This window comes from Hydra viridissima, unplaced genomic scaffold (genome assembly GCF_058129835.1).
Source record: "Hydra viridissima isolate aposymbiotic clone 2 unplaced genomic scaffold, HvirCarnegie_v1 scaffold_5, whole genome shotgun sequence".
Taxonomy (NCBI): Eukaryota; Metazoa; Cnidaria; class Hydrozoa; order Anthoathecata; family Hydridae; genus Hydra; species Hydra viridissima.
The window spans coordinates 342,555-358,860 of record NW_028324304.1 but is presented as its reverse complement, the minus strand read 5'-3'; the positions used below and the strand labels follow the sequence as shown (position 1 = coordinate 358,860).

The following is a 16,306-nucleotide window of genomic DNA, read 5'->3' as shown; positions in this document are numbered from 1 at the left end:
AACAAAAAAAAACAAACAAAAAAGCGGCAGCACGAAAAAAAAAAAAAAAAAAAAAAATTTCCGTTTTTTACACTTGCGTGTTTGTCTGTGTGTAATCCTTAATTGCATGGTTTTTTGTTGTTGGTTTTACCTTGTCATTTTTCTTCTGCGCACGTTCTCTTGGTCAGTAGTTTTTTGAAATGCGAAAAAAAACGTCAACGAAAAGAAGTGAACGGGTCATTGCACGTCATGTCTAACAAACAAGAGGGGTAAAGACAAAGACGTCCGCTGTCGAAAACTCATACATACTCCAAGCTGACACACTCTTGAGACACTTCGAAATAAAGCAAATGATCAAAGTCATAACACTTGACAAAGTCGAAACAAAAATCACAGCATGCGCAGACAACCCTTTATTTTACATTAAAGGAAAAAAACGTAAAGCTAGAACTAAACATTCCTTCAATTAAAACACGTCAAACTTGCGACGGGCACAAAACTCAACATATAACAAAGTTACGACGCTCTAGTTCTTTTACATTTTGTTTTCTAAATGACCCGTCCCTAAAACCCCGGAAAGAATAAAACGCGACAGTCGAGAAGTTGGCCAATACCTTTTTTCACAGTAACTATCAGGTGTTTCTCGCAACGTCGGATGGGTTGCTGAAACCTTAAAAAAGAACTTTAAAAAGCTTGTGGGGTAGCGTTAGTTCTCATGCTATTTTAACAAAGTACTAAAACTTTAGTTAAAGTAATAAGATTTTACAAAGTAGCTACATTTTAATTATTGTCCTCATTTATCGTCATCTATCGTCATTTTTCACGTATCTGCCTAACTTAGTACCTAACAAACTAACTAAGATACAAACTAACTAACTGAATGACTAACTAACTGACTGACTAACCAACTAACTGACTGACTGACTAACTAACTAACTGACTGACTAACTAACTAACTAACTAACTGATTGACTAACTAACTAACTAACTAACCAACTAACTAACTAACTAACTAACTAACTAACTAACTAACTAACTAACTAACTAACTAACTAACTAACTAACTAACTAACTAACTAACTAACTAACTAACTAACTAACTAACTAAATAACTAACTAACTAACTAACTAATCAACTAACTCACTGAGAGACTAACTAACTAACTAACTAACTAACTGACTAACTAACTAACTGACTAACTAACTAACTAACTAACTAACTAACTAACTAACTAACTAACTAACTAACTAACTAACTAACTAACTAACTAACTAACTAACTAACTAACTAACTAACTAACTAACTAACTAACTAACTAACTAAGTAGCTTACTTTGTATTTGTTTTTCAATTATGAACGAGTTCCTTGCAAGATAGATATTTCTGTTGCATTTGTTAGCCTTTATTTTTAGCAAAAATAAAATTCCAACTGGTGCTTTTCTAATGTCAAGGACCTCGCTAAGGCTAAAGCAGCTAAGCCTAATGGTTATGATGTTATAAAGCGGAGAAAAATGAACTTTTCTGAAAATGAAAAAACGAGAGATGGAATTGATCTGCAATAACTTCGGTTGTGAACACCTTATAACTGATGCCTCGCGCGATTTTAATAACTTTGCATCATGCAAAAGCCGCCAAATTCACTTTTCACGAGTGTTAAAGTGTCATTTTTGAAATGCCAGTTATGAGCGCATGAAATCAAAAGCGAAATTTGCACTTTGAAAAGCAAACGGAAATGTAGAGCATCTTTTAAAATCGCCATATTCTAATTCAGTTTTGCCTTTATGAACTTGAACAAAAGTTGCATGCCTTCCCAAGACTGCACAATTGTAAAGAAAACACCAAGCTTCGCTCGAACGATGACTATGAAGACGAAGAACCGAATGGACCCCGTATTGTGCATTCGTCACTCATTCTCTTATCTCCTCAAACGTTTTTTTACCGTTACCTTCCATAATGAATTTTATTTTTTATTTATTTTTTTTTTTTACGATGTCCAGAACTTTCAGGTTGCTAAGTTTTTCCTTTTTTTCTAGTGTCCGCGACTTTATATATGTTGACTGCGTTATCGCAGTTTTAGCCTTCGATCGTTTTTGTTAACGAACACGAATAAGCACAACATAGTGTTCCTTTTTCATGGAATGTTCTTTGTTGTGTCTCTGTGTTTAGAAAAAGAATTGGTCTGAACTAAAAATCGTCGTTAGTACGCGTTGCTAACGCATTAAATATTCCAGCAATCGCGCGTGTTTGTGCCCTTCGCCTCTATTGAGTTTGTATGGTACCAAATGCTTAGAAGAGATTGGCATAAGCTTTTTTGGGAAGCCATATGGTTCAGTTTCTTGATGAAATTAAGCTGCTTTGTCCAGAGTAAGTAGCGCTGATGTTATTTGGCCATGCGCGCACTCGATTGCTTTTAAAGACTATTTTTTCGATGTTTTGATGCGATACCTTTCGCTTCTAACATGCTGTGGCACCGAAACGCCGCAATTTACAAAGCGTCACTATTCTTTAGAAGATTTCAAAACTAATGAAGCTTTAAGAGAGCGAGAGACGCGAGCTGTGGAGGTTTGCCTGTCAACACGAAAACACACTTTGCAGTCTGACGGTGGAGCAAAAAAAAAAAAAAAAAAGTCTCCTCGACAGTCCGCATAAAACTCCGCTTGAAAAATAAAAACATCTAAACATCTAGAAGTTTTATAAAAACGAACGCAACGTTTCTCTGAAACACGACAAAAAAAAAATGACTGAAGCTGCATCTCCGAAAAAGGCCACAAAGAAGTCTGCGCCTAAAAAGCCTGCTGATCATGCTCCCTACAAGGCGATGATTGTCGATGCTATTAATTCGCTTAAAGAACGCAAAGGGTCGTCAAGACAAGCTATCGCCAAGCACGTCAAGGCCAACAACAAGGTGGGTGAAAACGTCGATTCGCAAGTCAAGATTAATTTAAAGCGCATGGTGGTTGCTGGCGAGCTCGTACAAGTGAAAGGAACTGGCGCGTCGGGTTCTTTTAGAATTGCAGCTAAGCCCAAACCGTTAAAGAAGCCTGCTGCAGTCGCCAAGAAGCACAAAAAAGAAGCCAAAGAAGTAAAGAAGCCTGCTGAAAAGAAGAGCACGCCAAAAAAGAAAGCTGCGTCAGTGAAAAAAGTCGCACAAAAAGAGAAAGTGAAAAAAGCTACTCCTAAGAAAAAAGTGACTCCCGCAAAAAAGAGCGCCCAGAAACCGGTTGCTAAAAAGCCCGCAGTAAAGAAAGTGAAAGCGACACCTAAGAAGAAAGCTGCAGCCAAGAAAACCATCGCAAAAGTGGAAAAGAAATAACCTAACCTACCCCGCTTTTTGTCAAACGGCTATTTTCATAGCCACACATCTTTCTAAAAACAAAGTTCCAGGCGTAGAACTTGTTTACTTTGTGTTTGTTTGTTTGTTGTTTTTTTTTTTTGTTTTGTTTTGTTTTAAGGCACTAAGCCGACAACGTTTTTAACAGATTTGTGGCTATGAAAATAGCCGTTTTGTTTAGAAGCACCATTTTTTAAGCTCGCTCTCCTCTGATTCTTCTCGCCAACTGAATGTCTTTTGGCATAATAGTGACACGCTTTGCATGGATGGCGCACAAGTTGGTATCTTCGAAGAGACCCACTAAGTAGGCTTCTGAAGCTTCTTGTAAGGCCATGACGGCGGTGCTTTGGAAACGCAAGTCAGTCTTGAAATCTTGAGCTATTTCGCGAACCAATCGCTGGAAGGGTAGTTTTCTGATTAGGAGCTCTGTCGATTTTTGGTATCTTCGGATCTCTCTCAAAGCTACGGTACCGGGTCGGTATCTGTGGGGTTTCTTTACTCCGCCGGTAGCCGGGGCACTCTTTCTTGCTGCTTTTGTTGCCAGCTGCTTTCTCGGTGCTTTACCGCCGGTAGATTTTCTAGCTGTTTGTTTTGTGCGGGCCATTGTAAGTTACGCTTACACTTATCAGTTTAAGTTGAACTTTTGAAGTTTTTCAATTTAACGCGTTTTGTTGACATTTTTAGACTTTGCCGCGACTTAAAGCTGCATTCTGATTGGTGCTAAGAAAGTGCTCTTTGATTGGTTCAAGTACAAATGCAAAATAAGGCATTAAGGCCACGTAGGCGTGTTTTTTGGCTACGGGAAAAGAGAGCGCGTTTGTCTCGCCTCTACAATTTCTGCTTTTTTAAACACTTCAAAGACAGGTCGACGTAGTGGAATTCCGAAAAGAAACTTTTCTGCTCTGTTTGCGAACGGATAAAAGCGTTAAATGCGAAAACGCGCGTTAAAAACAAGGCAGTTTGTTTTGGTTTTTTTTTTTTTTGTTTTTTTGGTTCAGATGGCTTTTTGACGAAGGACCGTTGCGATTGGTTGTTTGACGAAGATGTTTCCATCTATGTAGGGTAAAAGTCGCGCTTCCAGCGCATAATAAAAACAAAAAGAAACGCAAAAAGACAGTAATTGAACTTCAAACAATTTTAATCATGTCTGGTCGCGGTAAAGGAGGAAAAGGACTTGGAAAAGGAGGCGCAAAGCGTCATCGCAAGATTTTACGTGATAACATCCAAGGAATCACAAAGCCCGCCATACGTCGTCTAGCTCGTCGCGGTGGTGTTAAGCGTATCTCTGGACTTATCTACGAGGAGACTCGAGGCGTTCTAAAAGTCTTTTTGGAAAACGTTATTCGCGACGCTGTAACATACACAGAGCATGCCAAGAGAAAGACAGTCACCGCTATGGACGTTGTCTACGCATTAAAAAGACAAGGTCGCACATTGTACGGCTTTGGTGGTTAAAAGGGGAACACCTCAGCAATCAAAAACGGCTATTTTTATAGCCACACATCTGTTTTAAACGTTAATAGGCAATCTAGAACTTGAACGCTGCACCGCGATAAGCAGAGGGGGTGTGTAAAAACGGTTTAGTTTACCAGTTTCAGTTTGTTTCAATCGAAATGAAAAGCAATTGAATTGATTTCTAAGTAATGTTTTTTAGCGAGGCATAGTTTAACTGAGTGTTTAGAGTAGACGCTTGACACATAAAGTGTTTTGCTCACCATCATCGGGCTAGAAAGGTGATTTTTATCTAAAGCGCTGCTTTAAGTCTGATTTCCTAAAGATGCGCGCAATACATTTGAAAAAAAAAAGAAAAAAGAAAAAAGGAGCAAAAGTGTGGTAGTAGCAGCAAATAATAACGATGGGTGGGTCATAAGGGCTAAGGTTTTGATCAAAAGCAAAAAGGTGGCGCTCAAGTAGTTGTTGAAAGATTTTCTCACGCGTTTACCTACTGTAATAACTTTTTGTATCCAAAGTGGATGCAAAAGCTATACGTTTAAACATCAAAAAAAGCAAGTCTAGAAAAGCGCTCGCTCTTTAGACGCGGTGTCGCAATTTAAAACGAGCAAACAATGGCTGCCTAGCTATTGCATTTTAAGTACTTTCTCTCTACTACAATTTAAGGCGTTCTAATGCGTACAATGCTTTTACAAGATGTGTGGCTATGAAAATAGCCGTTTAGATAGCGCTCCATCTATTTACTGCTGGTGTACTTAGTAACAGCCTTGGTGCCTTCGCTCACTGCGTGTTTGGCCAACTCACCGGGAAGTAAGAGGCGCACAGCTGTTTGAATTTCACGCGAAGAGATGGTTGATTTCTTGTTTTGGAGGGCTAGTCGTGAAGCTTCTGAAGCGATTCTTTCAAAAATGTCGTTGACGAAAGAATTCATGATGCTCATCGCTTTGGAAGAAACACCAACATCAGGGTGAACTTGCTTCAAGACGTTGTAAATGTAAATGGCGTAGGATTCTCGCCTCTTTCTCTTGCGCTTTTTGTCTCCAGTACCAGCGATCTTGCCGCCTTTCTTACCAGCGCGTTTTTCCCCCTTTTTGGCCACCTTGGGCGCTTGTTTTCCTCCGGCCTTTGGAGCGTCAGACATGTCGACGAGTTTTAGAGAATTGAAATTTGAAATTACAAGCAACCGAATCACTTCCTATATAAAGCGCAGTTGTGGTCTCCAATTCGAGAACATTTCTGTTTCTCGCAAGCTCATTGGTTCTTCAAAGATTAACTAATTTGCGCATTGTTTGACGGAGTTTTTCTATTCGTTAAAAAAAGTGCAGTTCGAGACCAAATGTTTTTGATAAGAAAAAGGAATTTTGTAAGTTGATTTCAAAGCGCGCACAAATATCTCTAGGTTGTCTCTCGTTGTTTCTCAGTGTAAGAAATTAAAATGTCAGGACGTGGAAAAGGAGGAAAAGCTAAAGCCAAGGCAAAGACTCGATCGTTCAGAGCCGGACTTCAGTTTCCAGTCGGTCGTGTTCACCGATTTTTGCGCAAAGGACACTACGCCAATCGCATCGGTTCAGGCGCACCTGTCTATTTAGCTGCTGTTTTGGAGTATCTCTCCGCCGAAATTTTGGAGTTGGCCGGTAACGCTGCTCGTGACAATAAGAAAGCTAGAATCATTCCTCGACACTTACAGTTAGCTGTTCGCAATGACGAAGAGTTGAACAAGTTGTTGTCAGGTGTTACTATAGCCAGTGGCGGTGTGCTGCCAAACATACAAGCCGTTTTGCTTCCCAAGAAGAACGAAAAGGTTCCAAAACCAGCAGCCAAATAAACGGTACTCTGAACACAAGATAAAAAATAAAGGCTATTTTCATAGCCACACATCTGTTAAAAACATGACGGCATGAGCTTAAACACACTAAGGAGAATATAAAGAAGTGTGTGTGTGTGTGTGTGTGTGTGTGTGTGTGTGTGTGTGTGTGTGTGTGTAAGGAAGGGAGGGGAGGGGGGGGGGTTCAAAATCTCTTTTTAAAGCTGTTAGGGGATAAAAAGAGCACACGCATCCCGTTACAAAAAAATACATGGTGGGGTTTACACGCCATCTTTGAAACGTTTTAAGTTATAACCTGAGGGAGAAAAAACAGTTCGGTTACCTCACAGGTCACGTGCATGTTCAAGATTCCAAGTTTTGAAAGGATCCAACGTAACTTGAATAAAAAGTGAACACGCACGTGCCCAGATTGGCGACCATCTATAGGCTGTAGGAAAATAACAAAGAAGATTTAAGCGCCTCCGTAAGAATTTAGCTCCCTTAGGATTTCAGCAAAAAAGTATATTTAGCGGAGAAAAAAACAAAGAGCGAGGTTAAGCAGCAGTGACGGCATTAGCATCAGCAGCAGCAACAAAAACAAAACAAAACAAAAAAAAACAAACAAAAAAGCGGCAGCACGAAAAAAAAAAAAAAAAAAAAAAATTTCCGTTTTTTACACTTGCGTGTTTGTCTGTGTGTAATCCTTAATTGCATGGTTTTTTGTTGTTGGTTTTACCTTGTCATTTTTCTTCTGCGCACGTTCTCTTGGTCAGTAGTTTTTTGAAATGCGAAAAAAAACGTCAACGAAAAGAAGTGAACGGGTCATTGCACGTCATGTCTAACAAACAAGAGGGGTAAAGACAAAGACGTCCGCTGTCGAAAACTCATACATACTCCAAGCTGACACACTCTTGAGACACTTCGAAATAAAGCAAATGATCAAAGTCATAACACTTGACAAAGTCGAAACAAAAATCACAGCATGCGCAGACAACCCTTTATTTTACATTAAAGGAAAAAAACGTAAAGCTAGAACTAAACATTCCTTCAATTAAAACACGTCAAACTTGCGACGGGCACAAAACTCAACATATAACAAAGTTACGACGCTCTAGTTCTTTTACATTTTGTTTTCTAAATGACCCGTCCCTAAAACCCCGGAAAGAATAAAACGCGACAGTCGAGAAGTTGGCCAATACCTTTTTTCACAGTAACTATCAGGTGTTTCTCGCAACGTCGGATGGGTTGCTGAAACCTTAAAAAAGAACTTTAAAAAGCTTGTGGGGTAGCGTTAGTTCTCATGCTATTTTAACAAAGTACTAAAACTTTAGTTAAAGTAATAAGATTTTACAAAGTAGCTACATTTTAATTATTGTCCTCATTTATCGTCATCTATCGTCATTTTTCACGTATCTGCCTAACTTAGTACCTAACAAACTAACTAAGATACAAACTAACTAACTGAATGACTAACTAACTGACTGACTAACCAACTAACTGACTGACTGACTAACTAACTAACTGACTGACTAACTAACTAACTAACTAACTGATTGACTAACTAACTAACTAACTAACCAACTAACTAACTAACTAACTAACTAACTAACTAACTAACTAACTAACTAACTAACTAACTAACTAACTAACTAACTAACTAACTAACTAACTAACTAACTAACTAAATAACTAACTAACTAACTAACTAACCAACTAACTCACTGAGAGACTAACTAACTAACTAACTAACTAACTGACTAACTAACTAACTGACTAACTAACTAACTAACTAACTAACTAACTAACTAACTAACTAACTAACTAACTAACTAACTAACTAACTAACTAACTAACTAACTAACTAACTAACTAACTAACTAACTAACTAACTAACTAAGTAGCTTACTTTGTATTTGTTTTTCAATTATGAACGAGTTCCTTGCAAGATAGATATTTCTGTTGCATTTGTTAGCCTTTATTTTTAGCAAAAATAAAATTCCAACTGGTGCTTTTCTAATGTCAAGGACCTCGCTAAGGCTAAAGCAGCTAAGCCTAATGGTTATGATGTTATAAAGCGGAGAAAAATGAACTTTTCTGAAAATGAAAAAACGAGAGATGGAATTGATCTGCAATAACTTCGGTTGTGAACACCTTATAACTGATGCCTCGCGCGATTTTAATAACTTTGCATCATGCAAAAGCCGCCAAATTCACTTTTCACGAGTGTTAAAGTGTCATTTTTGAAATGCCAGTTATGAGCGCATGAAATCAAAAGCGAAATTTGCACTTTGAAAAGCAAACGGAAATGTAGAGCATCTTTTAAAATCGCCATATTCTAATTCAGTTTTGCCTTTATGAACTTGAACAAAAGTTGCATGCCTTCCCAAGACTGCACAATTGTAAAGAAAACACCAAGCTTCGCTCGAACGATGACTATGAAGACGAAGAACCGAATGGACCCCGTATTGTGCATTCGTCACTCATTCTCTTATCTCCTCAAACGTTTTTTTACCGTTACCTTCCATAATGAATTTTATTTTTTATTTATTTTTTTTTTTTACGATGTCCAGAACTTTCAGGTTGCTAAGTTTTTCCTTTTTTTCTAGTGTCCGCGACTTTATATATGTTGACTGCGTTATCGCAGTTTTAGCCTTCGATCGTTTTTGTTAACGAACACGAATAAGCACAACATAGTGTTCCTTTTTCATGGAATGTTCTTTGTTGTGTCTCTGTGTTTAGAAAAAGAATTGGTCTGAACTAAAAATCGTCGTTAGTACGCGTTGCTAACGCATTAAATATTCCAGCAATCGCGCGTGTTTGTGCCCTTCGCCTCTATTGAGTTTGTATGGTACCAAATGCTTAGAAGAGATTGGCATAAGCTTTTTTGGGAAGCCATATGGTTCAGTTTCTTGATGAAATTAAGCTGCTTTGTCCAGAGTAAGTAGCGCTGATGTTATTTGGCCATGCGCGCACTCGATTGCTTTTAAAGACTATTTTTTCGATGTTTTGATGCGATACCTTTCGCTTCTAACATGCTGTGGCACCGAAACGCCGCAATTTACAAAGCGTCACTATTCTTTAGAAGATTTCAAAACTAATGAAGCTTTAAGAGAGCGAGAGACGCGAGCTGTGGAGGTTTGCCTGTCAACACGAAAACACACTTTGCAGTCTGACGGTGGAGCAAAAAAAAAAAAAAAAAAGTCTCCTCGACAGTCCGCATAAAACTCCGCTTGAAAAATAAAAACATCTAAACATCTAGAAGTTTTATAAAAACGAACGCAACGTTTCTCTGAAACACGACAAAAAAAAAATGACTGAAGCTGCATCTCCGAAAAAGGCCACAAAGAAGTCTGCGCCTAAAAAGCCTGCTGATCATGCTCCCTACAAGGCGATGATTGTCGATGCTATTAATTCGCTTAAAGAACGCAAAGGGTCGTCAAGACAAGCTATCGCCAAGCACGTCAAGGCCAACAACAAGGTGGGTGAAAACGTCGATTCGCAAGTCAAGATTAATTTAAAGCGCATGGTGGTTGCTGGCGAGCTCGTACAAGTGAAAGGAACTGGCGCGTCGGGTTCTTTTAGAATTGCAGCTAAGCCCAAACCGTTAAAGAAGCCTGCTGCAGTCGCCAAGAAGCACAAAAAAGAAGCCAAAGAAGTAAAGAAGCCTGCTGAAAAGAAGAGCACGCCAAAAAAGAAAGCTGCGTCAGTGAAAAAAGTCGCACAAAAAGAGAAAGTGAAAAAAGCTACTCCTAAGAAAAAAGTGACTCCCGCAAAAAAGAGCGCCCAGAAACCGGTTGCTAAAAAGCCCGCAGTAAAGAAAGTGAAAGCGACACCTAAGAAGAAAGCTGCAGCCAAGAAAACCATCGCAAAAGTGGAAAAGAAATAACCTAACCTACCCCGCTTTTTGTCAAACGGCTATTTTCATAGCCACACATCTTTCTAAAAACAAAGTTCCAGGCGTAGAACTTGTTTACTTTGTGTTTGTTTGTTTGTTGTTTTTTTTTTTTGTTTTGTTTTGTTTTAAGGCACTAAGCCGACAACGTTTTTAACAGATTTGTGGCTATGAAAATAGCCGTTTTGTTTAGAAGCACCATTTTTTAAGCTCGCTCTCCTCTGATTCTTCTCGCCAACTGAATGTCTTTTGGCATAATAGTGACACGCTTTGCATGGATGGCGCACAAGTTGGTATCTTCGAAGAGACCCACTAAGTAGGCTTCTGAAGCTTCTTGTAAGGCCATGACGGCGGTGCTTTGGAAACGCAAGTCAGTCTTGAAATCTTGAGCTATTTCGCGAACCAATCGCTGGAAGGGTAGTTTTCTGATTAGGAGCTCTGTCGATTTTTGGTATCTTCGGATCTCTCTCAAAGCTACGGTACCGGGTCGGTATCTGTGGGGTTTCTTTACTCCGCCGGTAGCCGGGGCACTCTTTCTTGCTGCTTTTGTTGCCAGCTGCTTTCTCGGTGCTTTACCGCCGGTAGATTTTCTAGCTGTTTGTTTTGTGCGGGCCATTGTAAGTTACGCTTACACTTATCAGTTTAAGTTGAACTTTTGAAGTTTTTCAATTTAACGCGTTTTGTTGACATTTTTAGACTTTGCCGCGACTTAAAGCTGCATTCTGATTGGTGCTAAGAAAGTGCTCTTTGATTGGTTCAAGTACAAATGCAAAATAAGGCATTAAGGCCACGTAGGCGTGTTTTTTGGCTACGGGAAAAGAGAGCGCGTTTGTCTCGCCTCTACAATTTCTGCTTTTTTAAACACTTCAAAGACAGGTCGACGTAGTGGAATTCCGAAAAGAAACTTTTCTGCTCTGTTTGCGAACGGATAAAAGCGTTAAATGCGAAAACGCGCGTTAAAAACAAGGCAGTTTGTTTTGGTTTTTTTTTTTTTTGTTTTTTTGGTTCAGATGGCTTTTTGACGAAGGACCGTTGCGATTGGTTGTTTGACGAAGATGTTTCCATCTATGTAGGGTAAAAGTCGCGCTTCCAGCGCATAATAAAAACAAAAAGAAACGCAAAAAGACAGTAATTGAACTTCAAACAATTTTAATCATGTCTGGTCGCGGTAAAGGAGGAAAAGGACTTGGAAAAGGAGGCGCAAAGCGTCATCGCAAGATTTTACGTGATAACATCCAAGGAATCACAAAGCCCGCCATACGTCGTCTAGCTCGTCGCGGTGGTGTTAAGCGTATCTCTGGACTTATCTACGAGGAGACTCGAGGCGTTCTAAAAGTCTTTTTGGAAAACGTTATTCGCGACGCTGTAACATACACAGAGCATGCCAAGAGAAAGACAGTCACCGCTATGGACGTTGTCTACGCATTAAAAAGACAAGGTCGCACATTGTACGGCTTTGGTGGTTAAAAGGGGAACACCTCAGCAATCAAAAACGGCTATTTTTATAGCCACACATCTGTTTTAAACGTTAATAGGCAATCTAGAACTTGAACGCTGCACCGCGATAAGCAGAGGGGGTGTGTAAAAACGGTTTAGTTTACCAGTTTCAGTTTGTTTCAATCGAAATGAAAAGCAATTGAATTGATTTCTAAGTAATGTTTTTTAGCGAGGCATAGTTTAACTGAGTGTTTAGAGTAGACGCTTGACACATAAAGTGTTTTGCTCACCATCATCGGGCTAGAAAGGTGATTTTTATCTAAAGCGCTGCTTTAAGTCTGATTTCCTAAAGATGCGCGCAATACATTTGAAAAAAAAAAGAAAAAAGAAAAAAGGAGCAAAAGTGTGGTAGTAGCAGCAAATAATAACGATGGGTGGGTCATAAGGGCTAAGGTTTTGATCAAAAGCAAAAAGGTGGCGCTCAAGTAGTTGTTGAAAGATTTTCTCACGCGTTTACCTACTGTAATAACTTTTTGTATCCAAAGTGGATGCAAAAGCTATACGTTTAAACATCAAAAAAAGCAAGTCTAGAAAAGCGCTCGCTCTTTAGACGCGGTGTCGCAATTTAAAACGAGCAAACAATGGCTGCCTAGCTATTGCATTTTAAGTACTTTCTCTCTACTACAATTTAAGGCGTTCTAATGCGTACAATGCTTTTACAAGATGTGTGGCTATGAAAATAGCCGTTTAGATAGCGCTCCATCTATTTACTGCTGGTGTACTTAGTAACAGCCTTGGTGCCTTCGCTCACTGCGTGTTTGGCCAACTCACCGGGAAGTAAGAGGCGCACAGCTGTTTGAATTTCACGCGAAGAGATGGTTGATTTCTTGTTTTGGAGGGCTAGTCGTGAAGCTTCTGAAGCGATTCTTTCAAAAATGTCGTTGACGAAAGAATTCATGATGCTCATCGCTTTGGAAGAAACACCAACATCAGGGTGAACTTGCTTCAAGACGTTGTAAATGTAAATGGCGTAGGATTCTCGCCTCTTTCTCTTGCGCTTTTTGTCTCCAGTACCAGCGATCTTGCCGCCTTTCTTACCAGCGCGTTTTTCCCCCTTTTTGGCCACCTTGGGCGCTTGTTTTCCTCCGGCCTTTGGAGCGTCAGACATGTCGACGAGTTTTAGAGAATTGAAATTTGAAATTACAAGCAACCGAATCACTTCCTATATAAAGCGCAGTTGTGGTCTCCAATTCGAGAACATTTCTGTTTCTCGCAAGCTCATTGGTTCTTCAAAGATTAACTAATTTGCGCATTGTTTGACGGAGTTTTTCTATTCGTTAAAAAAAGTGCAGTTCGAGACCAAATGTTTTTGATAAGAAAAAGGAATTTTGTAAGTTGATTTCAAAGCGCGCACAAATATCTCTAGGTTGTCTCTCGTTGTTTCTCAGTGTAAGAAATTAAAATGTCAGGACGTGGAAAAGGAGGAAAAGCTAAAGCCAAGGCAAAGACTCGATCGTTCAGAGCCGGACTTCAGTTTCCAGTCGGTCGTGTTCACCGATTTTTGCGCAAAGGACACTACGCCAATCGCATCGGTTCAGGCGCACCTGTCTATTTAGCTGCTGTTTTGGAGTATCTCTCCGCCGAAATTTTGGAGTTGGCCGGTAACGCTGCTCGTGACAATAAGAAAGCTAGAATCATTCCTCGACACTTACAGTTAGCTGTTCGCAATGACGAAGAGTTGAACAAGTTGTTGTCAGGTGTTACTATAGCCAGTGGCGGTGTGCTGCCAAACATACAAGCCGTTTTGCTTCCCAAGAAGAACGAAAAGGTTCCAAAACCAGCAGCCAAATAAACGGTACTCTGAACACAAGATAAAAAATAAAGGCTATTTTCATAGCCACACATCTGTTAAAAACATGACGGCATGAGCTTAAACACACTAAGGAGAATATAAAGAAGTGTGTGTGTGTGTGTGTGTGTGTGTGTGTGTGTGTGTGTGTGTGTGTGTAAGGAAGGGAGGGGAGGGGGGTTCAAAATCTCTTTTTAAAGCTGTTAGGGGATAAAAAGAGCACACGCATCCCGTTACAAAAAAATACATGGTGGGGTTTACACGCCATCTTTGAAACGTTTTAAGTTATAACCTGAGGGAGAAAAAACAGTTCGGTTACCTCACAGGTCACGTGCATGTTCAAGATTCCAAGTTTTGAAAGGATCCAACGTAACTTGAATAAAAAGTGAACACGCACGTGCCCAGATTGGCGACCATCTATAGGCTGTAGGAAAATAACAAAGAAGATTTAAGCGCCTCCGTAAGAATTTAGCTCCCTTAGGATTTCAGCAAAAAAGTATATTTAGCGGAGAAAAAAACAAAGAGCGAGGTTAAGCAGCAGTGACGGCATTAGCATCAGCAGCAGCAACAAAAACAAAACAAAACAAAAAAAAACAAACAAAAAAGCGGCAGCACGAAAAAAAAAAAAAAAAAAAAAAATTTCCGTTTTTTACACTTGCGTGTTTGTCTGTGTGTAATCCTTAATTGCATGGTTTTTTGTTGTTGGTTTTACCTTGTCATTTTTCTTCTGCGCACGTTCTCTTGGTCAGTAGTTTTTTGAAATGCGAAAAAAAACGTCAACGAAAAGAAGTGAACGGGTCATTGCACGTCATGTCTAACAAACAAGAGGGGTAAAGACAAAGACGTCCGCTGTCGAAAACTCATACATACTCCAAGCTGACACACTCTTGAGACACTTCGAAATAAAGCAAATGATCAAAGTCATAACACTTGACAAAGTCGAAACAAAAATCACAGCATGCGCAGACAACCCTTTATTTTACATTAAAGGAAAAAAACGTAAAGCTAGAACTAAACATTCCTTCAATTAAAACACGTCAAACTTGCGACGGGCACAAAACTCAACATATAACAAAGTTACGACGCTCTAGTTCTTTTACATTTTGTTTTCTAAATGACCCGTCCCTAAAACCCCGGAAAGAATAAAACGCGACAGTCGAGAAGTTGGCCAATACCTTTTTTCACAGTAACTATCAGGTGTTTCTCGCAACGTCGGATGGGTTGCTGAAACCTTAAAAAAGAACTTTAAAAAGCTTGTGGGGTAGCGTTAGTTCTCATGCTATTTTAACAAAGTACTAAAACTTTAGTTAAAGTAATAAGATTTTACAAAGTAGCTACATTTTAATTATTGTCCTCATTTATCGTCATCTATCGTCATTTTTCACGTATCTGCCTAACTTAGTACCTAACAAACTAACTAAGATACAAACTAACTAACTGAATGACTAACTAACTGACTGACTAACCAACTAACTGACTGACTGACTAACTAACTAACTGACTGACTAACTAACTAACTAACTAACTGATTGACTAACTAACTAACTAACTAACCAACTAACTAACTAACTAACTAACTAACTAACTAACTAACTAACTAACTAACTAACTAACTAACTAACTAACTAACTAACTAACTAACTAACTAACTAACTAACTAACTAACTAACTAACTAACTAACTAACTAACTAACTAAATAACTAACTAACTAACTAACTAACCAACTAACTCACTGAGAGACTAACTAACTAACTAACTAACTAACTGACTAACTAACTAACTGACTAACTAACTAACTAACTAACTAACTAACTAACTAACTAACTAACTAACTAACTAACTAACTAACTAACTAACTAACTAACTAACTAACTAACTAACTAACTAACTAACTAACTAACTAACTAACTAACTAAGTAGCTTACTTTGTATTTGTTTTTCAATTATGAACGAGTTCCTTGCAAGATAGATATTTCTGTTGCATTTGTTAGCCTTTATTTTTAGCAAAAATAAAATTCCAACTGGTGCTTTTCTAATGTCAAGGACCTCGCTAAGGCTAAAGCAGCTAAGCCTAATGGTTATGATGTTATAAAGCGGAGAAAAATGAACTTTTCTGAAAATGAAAAAACGAGAGATGGAATTGATCTGCAATAACTTCGGTTGTGAACACCTTATAACTGATGCCTCGCGCGATTTTAATAACTTTGCATCATGCAAAAGCCGCCAAATTCACTTTTCACGAGTGTTAAAGTGTCATTTTTGAAATGCCAGTTATGAGCGCATGAAATCAAAAGCGAAATTTGCACTTTGAAAAGCAAACGGAAATGTAGAGCATCTTTTAAAATCGCCATATTCTAATTCAGTTTTGCCTTTATGAACTTGAACAAAAGTTGCATGCCTTCCCAAGACTGCACAATTGTAAAGAAAACACCAAGCTTCGCTCGAACGATGACTATGAAGACGAAGAACCGAATGGACCCCGTATTGTGCATTCGTCACTCATTCTCTTATCTCCTCAAACGTTTTTTTACCGTTACCTTCCATAATGAATTTTATTTTTT

General features: G+C 38.9%; 8 protein-coding genes and 2 pseudogenes across 8 annotated transcripts; 6 read left to right on the top strand and 4 right to left on the bottom strand.

Annotated features, from left to right (window-relative positions):
• Window positions 1-2,716: 2,716 nt before the first annotated feature.
• On the top strand, window positions 2,717-3,292 carry LOC149887503 (histone H1.0-A-like). Its single transcript, XM_090087614.1, has one exon. The coding sequence runs from the start codon at window positions 2,717-2,719 to the stop codon at window positions 3,290-3,292; it is 576 nt and encodes a 191-aa protein (XP_089943740.1).
• A 211-nt stretch (window positions 3,293-3,503) lies between these two features.
• LOC149887502 (histone H3) lies at window positions 3,504-3,914 on the bottom strand. The gene has a single exon (XM_090087613.1). The coding sequence runs from the start codon at window positions 3,912-3,914 to the stop codon at window positions 3,504-3,506; it is 411 nt and encodes a 136-aa protein (XP_089943739.1).
• Window positions 3,915-4,453: 539 nt separating this feature from the next.
• Window positions 4,454-4,765, top strand: LOC149887501 (histone H4). The gene has a single exon (XM_090088304.1). It carries the CDS (start codon window positions 4,454-4,456, stop codon window positions 4,763-4,765), a length of 312 nt encoding a protein of 103 aa, XP_089944430.1.
• A 733-nt stretch (window positions 4,766-5,498) lies between these two features.
• Window positions 5,499-5,903, bottom strand: LOC149887500 (late histone H2B.L4 pseudogene; annotated as a pseudogene).
• A 294-nt stretch (window positions 5,904-6,197) lies between these two features.
• On the top strand, window positions 6,198-6,587 carry LOC149887499 (histone H2A, orphon). The gene has a single exon (XM_090086645.1). It carries the CDS (start codon window positions 6,198-6,200, stop codon window positions 6,585-6,587), a length of 390 nt encoding a protein of 129 aa, XP_089942771.1.
• A 3,289-nt stretch (window positions 6,588-9,876) lies between these two features.
• On the top strand, window positions 9,877-10,452 carry LOC149887498 (histone H1.0-A-like). Its single transcript, XM_090087607.1, has one exon. The coding sequence runs from the start codon at window positions 9,877-9,879 to the stop codon at window positions 10,450-10,452; it is 576 nt and encodes a 191-aa protein (XP_089943733.1).
• Window positions 10,453-10,663: 211 nt separating this feature from the next.
• On the bottom strand, window positions 10,664-11,074 carry LOC149887497 (histone H3). Its single transcript, XM_090087606.1, has one exon. It carries the CDS (start codon window positions 11,072-11,074, stop codon window positions 10,664-10,666), a length of 411 nt encoding a protein of 136 aa, XP_089943732.1.
• A 539-nt stretch (window positions 11,075-11,613) lies between these two features.
• On the top strand, window positions 11,614-11,925 carry LOC149887496 (histone H4). Its single transcript, XM_090088305.1, has one exon. The coding sequence runs from the start codon at window positions 11,614-11,616 to the stop codon at window positions 11,923-11,925; it is 312 nt and encodes a 103-aa protein (XP_089944431.1).
• Window positions 11,926-12,658: 733 nt separating this feature from the next.
• On the bottom strand, window positions 12,659-13,063 carry LOC149887495 (late histone H2B.L4 pseudogene; annotated as a pseudogene).
• Window positions 13,064-13,357: 294 nt separating this feature from the next.
• LOC149887494 (histone H2A, orphon) lies at window positions 13,358-13,747 on the top strand. Its single transcript, XM_090086627.1, has one exon. The coding sequence runs from the start codon at window positions 13,358-13,360 to the stop codon at window positions 13,745-13,747; it is 390 nt and encodes a 129-aa protein (XP_089942753.1).
• The last annotated feature ends 2,559 nt before the right edge of the window (window positions 13,748-16,306 follow it).

What these genes read in the sequence shown, in the direction of transcription:
- LOC149887496 (XM_090088305.1), top strand. Translation starts at nt 11,614, where the DNA reads ATGTCTGGTCGCGGTAAAGGAGGAAAAGGACTTGGAAAAGGAGGCGCA.
- LOC149887497 (XM_090087606.1), bottom strand. Translation starts at nt 11,074, where the DNA reads ATGGCCCGCACAAAACAAACAGCTAGAAAATCTACCGGCGGTAAAGCA.
- LOC149887494 (XM_090086627.1), top strand. Translation starts at nt 13,358, where the DNA reads ATGTCAGGACGTGGAAAAGGAGGAAAAGCTAAAGCCAAGGCAAAGACT.
- LOC149887503 (XM_090087614.1), top strand. Translation starts at nt 2,717, where the DNA reads ATGACTGAAGCTGCATCTCCGAAAAAGGCCACAAAGAAGTCTGCGCCT.
- LOC149887499 (XM_090086645.1), top strand. Translation starts at nt 6,198, where the DNA reads ATGTCAGGACGTGGAAAAGGAGGAAAAGCTAAAGCCAAGGCAAAGACT.
- LOC149887501 (XM_090088304.1), top strand. Translation starts at nt 4,454, where the DNA reads ATGTCTGGTCGCGGTAAAGGAGGAAAAGGACTTGGAAAAGGAGGCGCA.
- LOC149887498 (XM_090087607.1), top strand. Translation starts at nt 9,877, where the DNA reads ATGACTGAAGCTGCATCTCCGAAAAAGGCCACAAAGAAGTCTGCGCCT.
- LOC149887502 (XM_090087613.1), bottom strand. Translation starts at nt 3,914, where the DNA reads ATGGCCCGCACAAAACAAACAGCTAGAAAATCTACCGGCGGTAAAGCA.